General features: G+C 38.0%; 1 protein-coding gene across 1 annotated transcript in view; it reads left to right on the top strand.

Moving 5' to 3' along the window:
* Positions 1-13,783, top strand: part of ZDHHC13 (zinc finger, DHHC-type containing 13) — a 45,382-nt gene that overhangs the window by 16,630 nt on the left and 14,969 nt on the right. The window contains exons 5-10 of the mRNA XM_004682989.2: positions 1,014-1,158; positions 3,138-3,202; positions 5,460-5,622; positions 5,826-5,951; positions 9,012-9,145; positions 12,151-12,251. Coding sequence (XP_004683046.1) covers positions 1,014-1,158; positions 3,138-3,202; positions 5,460-5,622; positions 5,826-5,951; positions 9,012-9,145; positions 12,151-12,251 — 734 coding nt within the window. The remainder of the gene's footprint in view (positions 1-1,013; positions 1,159-3,137; positions 3,203-5,459; positions 5,623-5,825; positions 5,952-9,011; positions 9,146-12,150; positions 12,252-13,783) is intronic.

Raw genomic sequence — 13,783 nt, 5'->3', positions numbered from 1 at the left:
GGGGCAGGCGGGGATCGAACTCATGCAGAAGTGGTTTCAGTTTCTTAGTGCAGTGTTTTAACCCGCTGCGCCACCAGGGAGGGCCCTAATTTGAACCTAAAATAGCTACATGTGACCCTGTTGGACAAGCAATTGCAGCTACAGTTTGAAAGTTGTTTTTTTTTTAACCTTTTAATCTTCATTCAAAAAATTCTCAGTTTGAAAAAGATTCCAGAGACAATGTCTTTTACATTTAATTTAGGGCTCTACTGTACTATGCAAACTGAAGTATCTGTTTAAATTTTCTCTTTTATAGTCAGATTATCTTTTGTGTGGCCATGTGGATAAAAGCAGTGACTGAGAGAACTGTAAACTCAATCAGGCTTTTCTATGGGATGTATTGAGCATAAGTAATTGAAGCTGATAAGCACCTCTCTTGATAGTTAGCAACTTGTTTATCTTTTATTTTGACCCTATTTTGTGTGTTTGGTGGGATTGACATGAACATGAAACTAAAGTGAATAACTGTTCCTTTAGGGCAAAGAGTCATGTTTTTTTCTATACCCAAGATTTTTAAAGAATTGAGGGTTAATTTAACCACTTATGTTACTGAGGTTATAGTGCTTTATCTAGAAAATGAACTGTATTTAAATATAAACTGCAATATACCTGCAGTCTGCCATTGTCATCCTTCTGCATCCCTGGTTCATGGTTACCTTTTGTTTATAAAAATAGCAACAGTGACATTCAAGCTGTTCTAAAGTTTTCATTTTAGCATGAGGAATTATTACTTATACTTGGTAGAAAAATGAGATTTAAGGTAGATTGGGAGGTTGAGTTTATTACTCAAAGACTATCTAGAGAGTTCTAAGTTTGGAACATCTAAGTAAAAGATGTTGGAAAATGTCCAGCATTTTAAAAATCCTATAGATAGGTAATGCTCTTTTTGTCTAAACAAGTCTTAAAGATATCAGCTTCTCCCTGAATTTTTTTCTTTTTCTGGATACCATATAATTTTTGTCCTCTATTTGCAGACAAGGGCATTTACCTATGGTCATATTACTACTACAGTATGGTGCAGACCCCGCTCTCATTGATGGAGAGGGTTTCAGCAGCATCCACCTGGCAGTATTATTTCAACACATGCCCATTATAGCATATCTCATCTCAAAGGGGCAGGTATGTTTTGAAACATATCTTCTACTTCCAGCTACTGTAAACCTAGAGAAACTGGGAAGATGATTAGTAGTGTTAGGTCCTTATTTTTAAAGTGTAAGGGTGAGATCCACATACTCATTTGCTCACCTCAGTTAAGTCTAGCTATTAACTACTGCTTTTCCAGCTTCATTGAAGGCAAAAAGGATAGGCATTTAGCTAGGCATATAATAGGTGTTTCTGAAACTGGTAAGTCTATAATACTTTACTTTATAATCCCAGTAATTTGAGGAGTTTTTCAAAAGATGACCTCAAACCCTGTATTTTTCTTCTGGTTGAATGTAGAAATGACACTCAGATCACTAAATGAACCCATCATTTGCTTTCATTATTTGAGTACAAATGGGAGAACAATTTGAATATATGCTTCTTATTGTTCTCTAAAGTAATTCCACAAAAAATGACTCACCTTAAGATGCATCCATTTATTGTACAGGTTAGATTATAAGTTATTGTCAGTGGGAGTTTCTCTGTCAACTGTATTTGTCTGGGATTTGCTTCCTGGTAGCTGTTTATATATCAGCCAACTCGCCTATAACAGGTGGGGAAACATGTTTGCACAATTGCTGTTGGAATGATTCCCTTTAAATAAGCACTTTCTCTCAGACTTGGCCAATTGAGGTAGAGTAATTACCTGGATCTCATTTTAGAATGACGTGGTATATGTCTTTATAGTCCTTCATAATATAAGGAGTCCTCCCTGCTTCTCTTTGCGCTCCTTCCCGAGTTGTATTTCTCCAAGGTCCTTGAGGATCTCTAGTAATTGAAGCTTTCTTTGAGTTGGCAGGAACCATCATTGTATACTTCCCACCTCGACCCATTTTATTAAAATGAACCTGTCTTCAAGACGGCATGCTTTCTTTTTTCTCTCCTATCATCTAGAGAATAGAAGAGAGTTTTGTATGTTTTACTGTTTGTAATGTAAGTCCAGAAAGGCAGTGAGTTGCCTCAAAAAATAGATCATAGTTACAGTGTTTACATAAAGATGAGGTGGCTTTTGTCTTCCTGTGGTGAAAGGGGCTAAGTCTCAGCACTATGAAGGTATTGACAGCCACTGTAGCATGAGTTCCATCACTACCAGGGAGCTGACATAGAGTAGCAGACCTCTTTTATCTTGCCCCTTGCTCCCTAGCAGTATATTTTAGTAAATTTGTCTGTTCTGCTCCCCACTTTGTTTCTGGGGACTCCTCTTACCCATCCACTATCCCCCCACACCTTTGGCTTGTATCTCAGCTCTCATATGTATAAATAGATTAAATAAATTTTTTAAAGATTTATTTATTTATTGATACAGAACTGGGGTACAGGCCAGAGATGTGGAGGGTGAGAGGATTCACCAGAGACAGAGCGGGGAGCAGAACAGGCAGATCGAACAAGTGCACCACTGAGGGGAGCAGCGGGCAGGTCAGGAGAGGTCTGCCTCGCCATTGTATCACCTCCAGGGCAGGCGGGAATTGAACTCGTGCGGAAGTGGCTTAAGCTTCTTAGTGCTGTGCTTTAACCCGCTATGCCACCAGGGAGGGCCCCAGAATAAATCTTTTTTAAAAATAGGATGAGATTGCTTTGTGTGAGATATAATATCATGAATTAATGTGACAGTTCATATCCAACCCAGAGGACTTCTAAGGTCTGGTCAGTCTCTTTTATACTTATTGACTAATCTTAATGATTTTCAATGTTTTCCCCATCTCTTTTTTATTCACATCATACAATACTTTAAATCATATACTCTGGTTTTTTCTTCGAAAGTATTTTGTAAGAATCAAGGGCCTTTCACACCATGGATGTGAAGCAGAATATTATTTTACTCAAGTGATGATTGAACCCTTCTTGTAGATATAATGGTAGAACTGAATGTATTAAAGAGATACTTGTATTAAAAAAAAGGAAGAGAATTTTGACTGTGTTTACAGTCAGGCTGATTGACTTATCTTTTTTCCTAGAGTGTGAATTTGACAGATTTAAATGGGCATACACCTCTCATGTTATCAGCTAACAAAGTCCTTGGGTAAGTGAGTTTAATTGAGTTGTCTCATTCAGATCACTTGTTGCAACAGTTTCGTGCATATAATTTTAAATATCTCAGTCTATGTGGAATGAACCTACATTCTAAAGAAGAAAATAAGATTTTCCACCTTTTGAATAGCTTTAGTTAGGAAAGCACCACTGAAACAGATTTTCTGGTAGCTTTGAGGGAAGTTTGAAAGCTGTTCATACATTAAAAAAAAAAAAGTCCTTACAAGTGAAGTTATTTTTTTCCTTTTTAAAAAAAATTATTTTAAAAATTTTTACATCATTCTTTATTTTGTGCATTTTTTCCATCTCAGTTGCAATCCTCATGGGCTTCTCACCACCAATTCACCCTTGTGCCATCCATCAGTAGATGAAGATTTTATAGCATATACTCGTTAGCATGACTTACATTTCTTGGTTTGCATTTTTGAAAAATGACACAAGCTTAAATATTCTTATGATTTGAAATTTAGAGGATAACTCTGAATTCTGGAGAACACATTTTGAGCTCTCTGACATCTGCTGTGAAAACATTGTAACTAATCTATGAGAGACTTCTGTTTTTATGTTCATATTATGTACATATCTGTATCTGTGTGTTTATTTTGTAAACACCTGTTATTTTAATGACCACCATGTAACCCAATTTCTGGTCTTCTATTCAAATCCATTCTGCAGTTTTCCTTTTATCAGTTTGTTTCTAATGTACTTAATTTCAGATTCTGCTTTTACTTAGGATTTGTCTCCTAGAAACCAGGTTATTTCTGATGTCATTTCCTTTTTGTTCATGGAGTGGTGGGGCTGGAGGTAGAAGTTTGTTAAAGAGTGTATTTTTTTTTTAAAGATTTATTTATTTGTGCATACAGAACTGGGGTACAGGCCAGAGGCTCAGGGGTGGTGAGAGGCTTCACCAGAGACTGAGTAGGGAGCAGAACAGGCAGATCGAGGAAGCACACTGCTGAGGGGAGCAGCGGGTGGGTCAGGAGAGGTCTGCCTCGCCATGTGGTCACCTCCGGGGTAGGCGGGAATCGAACTCATGCGGAAGTGGCTCTAGATTCTCAGTGCTGTGCTTTAACCCACTGCACCACCAGCGAGGACCAAGAGTGTATTTCTTTTTAAGATTTATTTATTTATGCATACAGAACTGAAGTACAGGCCAGAAGTGCAGGGGTGGTGAGAGGCTTCACCAGAGACAGAGCAGGGGGCAGAACAGGCAGATCAATGAAGTACACTGTTGAGGGGAGCAGCGGGCCAGACAGGAGAGGTCTGCCACGCCATGTGGGTCAGCTCTGGGGCCAGGGATTGAACTCATACTGAAGCGTCTGTGGCCAGCTTGCAGTGCTGCATCCTAATCTGTTGCTAAGCCAGGGACGGCTGCATTTTATCTTTTTTTTTTTTTTATTAATATAATAGTTTATTTTTACATCATGTTGTGCCTTTTTCCATCTCAGTTGTAACTCCCATAGGCTTCCCATCACCAAATCACCCGCATTTTATCTTTTTTACTATTAACCCTAAAGTTGGACATACTGTTTAAGGATCTTAATCAAGTAAGCAAAGTAGAATATTGTTTTATTAAGAAAATTTCTTGAATCATGAAAGAAGGAAAGGTACTGATGGTAAAGAAGTATTATATTGAATATTGTCATTTGTCCATAACTTCCTAAGATACACAAATATTTTATGTTATTTAAATCTGATTTACTTAATAATTGACCCATAGAATGTGAAGTTAGCTTTTGGTTCATCTCCTGAATTATATTATTGCACAGTCTTTTTTTTTGGTGTAAAACAGAATTTTATTTAGAAATTGTTTAAAGTAGGGGAGAATAATCCGTATCAAGAAAGATCAAGTGGAAAGTGGGTTCCCAATGAAATTGAATATTAGGACAACAACAAAAAGAGAAATATTGGCTGAAATTAAATTCATGATATAAAAAAGAACAAAAACAAAACAGTTAACCTATAGAAGAAAAACATGAAAATAAAAGTTTGAAAAACAAAAGCAGTTATTACATCCTATTGATGTTATCTCTGTAGTAGACTGTCACTGAAAGCTGGGTTTCCAGGGAGGTGGGGAATCTCTCCTATTAGCACCCTGAGTAGAACTTTGCACAAAGAAGACCTCACTTCCTCAGAATACTTACTGAACGGTTAATTGAAACATTAGTTTTAAAGATTCTTTATTTGCAGTTACCCTTCAAATGATACTCTCTGTTAATGCTCATTGATATTTTATTGCTTTGAGACAGGCCAGAACCAACTGGATTTCTTTTAAAATTTAATCCCTCTCTCAACATGGTGGATAAAGTGCACCAAAACACTCCGCTCCACTGGGCAGTTGCAGCTGGAAATGTTACAGCAGTCGATAAACTTTTAGAAGCTGGTTCTAGCCTGGATGTCAGAAATGTTAAGGTATGACCAGGTATTATCTCCCTTAGAAGACTTATCTCCCAGCCAGACGATTAATATATTAGCATAAAGATAAGTGATACATCTGTTTTTAGTTCCCACAGGGTAGATAACTGCTGCGTCTGTGATTCTAGTGAGTTTTTATAAAACGTTTAGCACCTTTACTGTATTGAAAATATAATTGAACATTTTCTTTCTTTTTTAAGGGTGAAACACCTCTTGACATGGCTCTGCAAAGCAAAAATTGGCTTATTATACACATGTTAAAAGCAGAAGCCAAAATAAGAGCTAACAAAAGGTTGAGACTTTGGAAGTGGCTGCAGAAATGCGAGGTATTTTTATATGGGGTCTATTTTGTGGACACTAGTAAATTTTGGTTTGTTGGTTTGGGCTTCTAAGATTTTAAGGGAAGCCAGGGAGTTAGCTTAGTGCTGCATTACATCTGCTTATTATTTCTTATGCAATCATCCCACAGCCCAAAGCTGGATATTTGGCACTGAGGCTGGGAGTTTATTATTGGTTCTCAGCTAGATGGCTCTGACAATATATGTCACTTTGTGAGTATTCTGATGTGCTTTCACACTCAAGGAGTGAGCTAGATCACCCAGTGGTTTAGATTCTTGGAGAGGTAGAAAGAAAGATACCTTGTTGCAAGGAGTTTTATAGAAACTTTTTAAAAGAAATTGTTCTTTATTAAATGGTTTTAAAAAAGGAAAATGTTAACATTTAAAATGTTTTGTTACACAACAGTAACTTATAATAAATATAGGGTTTACTAGAGAGAATTAGGGGTGGAGGAGGTAATGTCACAGTGTATGTAGTGGCCCTGGAGCCTGGGTGGAGGGTGAATGAAGCCTGTGCACATGTCGGGGGTGAAATTGTACTCCCCAAATTATATAGTTATGTGAATGAATGGCAAATCAATAACATTGGATTAAAAGAAGTTTTATTAGAATGATGAGTTGGACTTTAAAGGTGACTGTGCTATATAAAGTTCAGTCATATAGTGTAAGTTCAAAAACTAAAATATCTGGGGCTTTGAGAGTTTTTATTCATTTTTTTTCTAATTTAACAATTCTTCTGGGTGATGTTCTTTGAAGTTTGAAGCTGAACAGATCAGTAGAAAAAGTCAGGAAGTTCAGTTTACAAAATCTAAGCCCTAATAGTGACTGTAACTCAAATTGTTAAAATAAGTTATTGAATTGATTTCACTATCTTTGATGTTTTTAAATATGCTATGGTGGCATCATATATGTAACAGTAATTATGCTTTCAGAATGATTCTAAATTAACAGCCACTACCAGATGTCTATGCTGAGGGTCACTGTGAATAGCACACCTGTTTGCATTTGTGTGGAGGGAAAGAAAAAGAAGCAACTTAATCCTCAGTCTCCTATTCCTCCAACTCCTCTCCTTTATATGTATCATATTCCAGGGTTTTGTCCTGGACTTCTTTTCTCTATTCTCTTTTCTCATTCCTTTGATGATTTCATGCTCTTCCATGACTTTAAATGCCACTGTCTGTATGTTGACAACTCCTCCACTTATCTGTAGTTCAGACCTCTTCAGAAGCATATATCCAGTTTTCTACGTAACTTACCTAGTTCAGTGTCTGTCAGGCATCTCCAACATAACACATCCGAAACAGAACTCCTGATCTCTCCTTCCACCCCTTCTTAAGTGAATCCCATCCACGGGCTTTCTGATCTCAGGAGGTGGTCACTCCAGCTTTCTGGTTAATTTTTGTCTTTTCTGTCATCCCACATACCCAGTCCATCAGAAAAACAGACTGGCTAGTTCTGCCCTCAGTCTATATCCAAAATTTGACACCGTATCACGCCACTACTGGTGTTTTGGTCTAGTCTCCATTATCTTCCATGTGGATTACTGCAGTTGTCCGACTCTCCGGTCCCTACTCTCTATCTGTTCTCAATATAGCAGCCAGGTAAATGTTTTAAAATGTAAGTCAGATCCTGTCACTCACTTGCTTAGAATTCTCTGAAGTTTTCCCCTTTGCCCTAGAATAAAAACCAAATTTCTTGCAATGGTTTACAAAGTGGTGTGTGATCTAGCTTCTTATACACTGTAAAATTCATTTAGTTTGTCTCCCCTGCTAGAATTTTAGGAGAAAAAGACCTCACATTCATTGATGTGTCCCAAGTACTTGGATTCATGCCTGACATCCACTATGCCCTCCAGTGTTTATACATTTGAGGATTATGCATTTGAGGTCCATATTTCTTATTTCTGTTCTGAGGTTATATAATTTTCAGATTCTAAATTTACCTTACTAAAAAAAATCAGCTTGTTCATTTTATGTTATATAAATGAGAAATATTTTAAAAATTTGATGTCATTTTCCAGTTTTAAAATTAGAGGAGGAAAAATCAAAGAAGAAAGAGCAGAATATATTTTCTTCCTTTGCTGTTGCAAAAGCTTTCTTCCAAGGTCATGTACATTGCACTAATGTGGGCACGGCTTGGTGCAGCCACTCAGCAGTTGGTTCCTAGGTGTTTCCATTCTTCTCACTTTGCCAGCAGAGTTAAACCTGGCAGCATCCTGAGGGCACGTTTCAGTCTTTGGTCTCCATGTGACATTTAGAGAAACTCTCCCCTGCTTGAAACTCCCTTTTGGGCTCCTGGCTCTTTCCTTCTGCTGGTTCTCACCCTGCCTTTCTAGGCACGTTAATCACTCCTCCATTAGCATTTTTCTCCTAAAATATTTATGTTGACCAACATTCTACCTTTTCTGCCTACACAGTCCTTGGGATGTTGGTCTTTTGTGGCTTCATCTCATGTTGATACACACAAGACTTCCTCTCTAGCAGTAGGCCTGCTGCTCTGACAGCCTGCCGAGCATCTGCTGGTTGTGCAGAGATTAGATACATATCTAAAATATCACACTTCCTAAACCTAACACATCTGTTCTTCAAGCCTGCTTCTTCTTACCTTCTTAATTAGAGGGTTGCACTGCTCACACCCAGGTTGAAAGCTAATACTCCCCTTACAGAGTCTGTGATATCTTCATTTTGATGTGATCCCTTTGTCATACTTTATGCTTTAGGTCATTATAATGCATCTTGAAACAAATTAAACAGTTTTGTTTTTAGTGCCAACTACCATCAGCACTTTCTCAAAGACCACCATGTTTTAGAAGGGAGGAAAACAAAACAAAATGTTCAAGTAACACTTTATAAAATGTAAGGAATTTCCAAAAATTTGTTCATAAGGTTTGTAATTTCTCAGATTTATCAATCTGCAATTTTGAAGAAAACCTGTTTTTGCTGTTGTATTGGTATGATATATTTAGGAAGTAGTTCTGTTAAGCTAATTATTATGAGATGCTTAGGAGCTAAAATCGGTAAAGGTCTAAAATTCTGCTTCTCTTTCTAGCTCTTCCTACTGCTGGTGCTTTCTGTGATCACCATGTGGGCTGTTGGATTCATACTGGACTTCAATTCAGAGTCTTGGCTTTTAAAAGGATGTCTTTTAGTAATATTGTTTTTTCTGACATCTTTGTTTCCAAGGTGTGTATCTTACTCTTGCAAGGATGGTTATTGCATTATTAATTTGATCAATTATTTCTGTTGTTGGTTAGCTGAAATCACAGATTTTACTGAGCTATCAATGTTAATCCACCACATGGAAGCTTTCTTAGAAATGGTGGGAGGGAAAGGATATGTTAGCATATGATTTGGCGGAAAGTAATTTAATTAAATTGGCAATTGGTGGAAAATAAATATCCTAGCACACTTTTAGAATTTCTAATAATATTTTGAAACTATTGAGGTTTTTGTAACTATAGTGCACTTTGAAGCATTTTTTGCCCTATGTTCAGAAGTTTTGTTTTTTCCTTTTCTAAATCTAAATTCATTTTGAGCTAACTATTTTTGTTCTTACTGGCTTTAATTGAAATAGCCTAGCTAAGTCATGGGGATTTAGAAAATAGTGACTATGTTATGGTTCTATTTTCAGGAAAAAATTTATATAAAATTATAAATGGCCACGGATTAGGAGGTAGATTACTTGGTTTCACATTACAACTTGATCGTGTCAACTGTCTGACCTTGAACGAGTTGCTTTACCTCTCTGTGCCTCATTTCTTCCTCTGTAAAATGAGGATTCTTGTGCAGTGCCAGCCTCACGGTTAATGCATACACAGTGGTTAGAACCTTTACTAATCTTTACTAACCGTTAAATATTAAGTACTCAAAAATCATACCATGTTCCAGACTCCTCACTTCCCTTCTCAGGTCAGTGGCATCCGGTTCCTCCCAGTGTCCTGCTTGGATCGGTGTCATCCTTAGTTCTTCCCTTCCCTTCCCTTTCCGTATCTGTCTGGCCCATTACGAAGTCTTTCCTACTCTGCCTTTGTCGGTCTGCTCTGCCACCTCCTCAGTGGACACCCTAGAATAAGCCTCCTGACTAGTCTCAGGCGGCAGCTCTTAGCCCCTGTTCTTATCCCCACTTAGTCCCCCAGGAAGCTCTTGCACAGGCAAATCAGTTTCTGCCTATTGGCCCTGGTAAGGCCCCCAGGGGCGTTTCCTTGTATCAGACTAAGATCTAAACTCTCTGCTATCAGGTAGTGAGTGATTCATTCCTCCCCTCTGAATTGACCCCTTCCTCCCTTGCCCTTCACTGCTCTCCGCCTTCTCTGTTTGCAGAGCATGTCAAGCTTATTTGCACTGGGGGCTCTGGTCCTCGGTTTGTGTCTGCCTGAAGGTTCTGACACACATAGTGGTATAGCTGGAGATGTCGCTTCCGTCACAGTCCCAACGCCATCTCCTTGTTGAGGCTGTGCCTGCTGTGCATCACTCTGTTTTGCTTTCCTGGCCATGTTGAATCACTGCTTTCTGGCCGACACATGTCTCTCCTCTTGAACATTTTCACTAACTGACAGAAAGAAAAATAGAGTGATGCTGGTCCACAGAAAAGGACCTAAAGGGAAATCCATGCTGCTCTTTTCAGGGCTTGATTATGAGTATTTTTACACCCATCCTTTGCTTGCTAGCACTTAATGGAATAAGCATGAGCTTTTTTTTTTTTTTCCCCATAAGAAAAACAAAGTTATTAGATGACTGCACTTGGTCACTTATGAGCAAGGCTACTGGAAGTGAATTTGAATTCAAATAAAAGTTAAAGCTAAAATTTCTGAAAAATAGAAAAATGCCTGAAATTGTCTATTTAGAAATTTTGTAGCTTAGCGATATTTACTCATTTTTCACTAATCGGATTGATTCAGTCTCCAAATTTTAAATTTTAAGCCAAATCACCAAGCATCCCAGTTAATCATGTTGGTTTATTGTTTGCTTTTCCAGTGAGAAAGCAAGGACTAGCAATAGCTACTCATTCTTGACAGGGGCCTTTGAAATTTTGCTTGTTTTAGTAGAAACCCAGATTATAAAAATAATTTATATGAAAACTGTTTTTTGATAACTGTGAGATGCTAGACTTGTCATGTGGGCATAGTTAAAATGGGAGGTTTGTCCATACTGCTTTTCTTTCTCCCACACTCTGTAAGGACCCTGTAAGGTTCGACTGTAGGCAGCTGCAGACTTCTGTAAACAGGCTCCAGGGACATTTGCTTATCGATCCAGGCTGCTGTGTGACGTGTCAAAAGTACAGGTCACAGAAGCGGCTCTTAGAAATTAGGTAGTTCACTGCACTGTATAATTAGGCCAAGCACATTCATTTTGCTGCAGAGGCTCAGGTCATGCCCTGGCGGTTACCTGGATTCCATTCTGAGGCCATTGTGTCTCTGATGTGTGGGATCTTTTGTTTCTTCTCAAATATTATTTTTTCAATTATTATGTTTATTATCCTGATAGCTTTTTAAAACCTCTTTTCTTATCCATCACCAAACTGTTATTTCTTACTGGTATAAATTTTCAAGTAAGTGCAAGTAAACTGTATTTGTACATAGAATTACTAGACACAGTATTTTAAGAGTTTTTTCTTTTGAAGCTATAATATCAGTTGATTAAGCTCTATGTGGACTTCCAAGTTGCCTGTTTCCCAAGTGAGATGGTTAATATTTTGATGGGTGGAGATGATTGCAGCCTTAGTTGGGACTGGAAAGTGCTTAAGGTTACGTGTATCTGTATGTTTCAAATATATGTTGCTAGTTCTGGAAGAAAGATGAGTAAATGTGAAAGGAAATTTGCAAAGGTTTAAATTTTTGTATTTTGGAGTATTTGGAAATATGATTTGAAAAGGTACATGTAAATTGGTACATTTCAATAGAAATAAAAGTCATCGAAAACATAAAGTCATTGTTAATGAAATAATGTATGTTCATTATCAGAACCAAAACATTCACTTCTTGAGCGCCTAGCACTTCAGTCTTACGCTGTGTGAAATGGAGTTATTGATGGTGCCTCATGGGAAGTGGCATATGGTTTCACTCAGAAGGTGAAAATCAGTAATTTAAGGGAATCAGCATTGTTATTATTGAAGGCAATGCTGAACTAAAGTGAATGTGAATTGTATGTATTTTCACTAACACCTCATGTTTATTTTTTTTTTCTCCTAGGTTCTTACTTGGGTATAAAAACCTTGTATACTTCCCAACAGCCTTTCTGCTAAGTTCCATTTTTTGGATATTTATGACATGGTTCATAGTATTCTTGCCTAATATCCTTTCAACTTTAATGGTAACTAATTTGCCTTTAAAAATGAGTAATGAGAGGAGAATGAACAATGATGTAAAACAAAAAACAAAAAAACAGTAATGCAGTTGTTAGGAATTTAAATAGGAATTTAAGAGATCCAGGGAAGGTAACTTGCATTTGTACTTATTTAAGGATTCTGGTTGAAGATGTTTGATATTGAAAATCTAGTCAATTTTGGAAATGACCTCAGAGCACACTATAGAAGTAGTAGGTTTCTAGTATTTAATATCCATAAGAAGGAAACAGTGAAATAAATTATTGGCTTACTAGGGTCCATAAAAATTGCTGTATTATCTTCAGATCTCTTCAAGACCAGATGACTCTGAACCTGGTCAGCAGTTGTAGTTGATTAATAAATCTTCTGGGACCAAGATGGCCTGCAGGAGGGGACATTGGGGGAAATGTAGACTTCCTCAGCAGTGGTCAGTGACAGTGTTACTATCTGGTAAAAGTGAATTTCCCTTGCCACCTTAAGCATGTGTGAGGCAAACTTTCAGAATACAGTATACTGCTAATGTGTGCTGCACTCTGATAGTTTCTTATTTTATCCTGTTCTATTTCCTTTTTTAAAAAGTGCTGGTCACAGCTCACTTGCTTCTTCCATCACCTCCTCATGCATGCAGCCCATGGCTTTAAAGAAAAAAAATCTAAAGAGCAAGATTATCACTTGAGGAGGGAGACCCACACCAAGTTCCAGTTTAGAGGTGTGGAGTGTGGTTTCAGAATTGGGGATAGGTGTTACTTCTTAGGCGTCACCTGCACAGCTCCTTTTGGTGGGAGATGTTTTCTCCAGTTCTCAGTCTTCCTGCATCTTTCCAGGTTCCTATCTCTTGTTCCAAGATCCTAGGAGACATGTCAGTATTGCTTTGTATATGGGGTAGGAGAGGAGGAAAGCAGTAGATGGAGATGTAACTTCAAGCATATTCTTTTACCTTCCTGTGATTTTTTTTCTGGTAAGGACAATTTTAGAAAGAAAAAATAGTGTTTACGGGAGAGGAGTATATACTCAAATCAAGAATATTTTTTCATAGTACTAAATGTAAAGTGAGAGAGTCGCACATATTCTGAGTGCGTACATTCACCTTCAGTATAGCACCCTTCCCTTGAAGGATACTTTTTATTTCTGAACACTGTCTAATATTTTTCTGATTCCTTTGATGGTCATTTGATATTTTTCTAAAGATTTGATTACATCTAACCTTTGACTCATAGCTGCTGATTTGGGGCCTGATTTTTTTTTTTTTAAGATTTATTTATTTGTGCGTACAGAACTGGGGTACAGGCCAGAGGCTCAGGGGCGGCGAGAGGCTTCACCAGAGACAGAGTGGGGAGCAGAACAGGCAGATCCACGAAGTACACTGCTGAGGGGAGCAGCGGGCGGGTCAGGAGAGGTCTGCCACGCCATGTGGTCACCTCCGGGGCAGGCGGGGATCGAACTCATGCGGAAGTGGCTTTAGATTCTCAGTGCTGTGCTTTAACCGGCTGCGCCACCAG

The sequence above is a fragment of the Condylura cristata genome, unplaced genomic scaffold (assembly GCF_000260355.1).
Source record: "Condylura cristata isolate star-nosed mole 26May11 unplaced genomic scaffold, ConCri1.0 scaffold00015, whole genome shotgun sequence".
NCBI lineage: Eukaryota > Metazoa > Chordata > Mammalia > Eulipotyphla > Talpidae > Condylura > Condylura cristata.
This window is presented reverse-complemented; position numbering and strand designations above follow the sequence as displayed.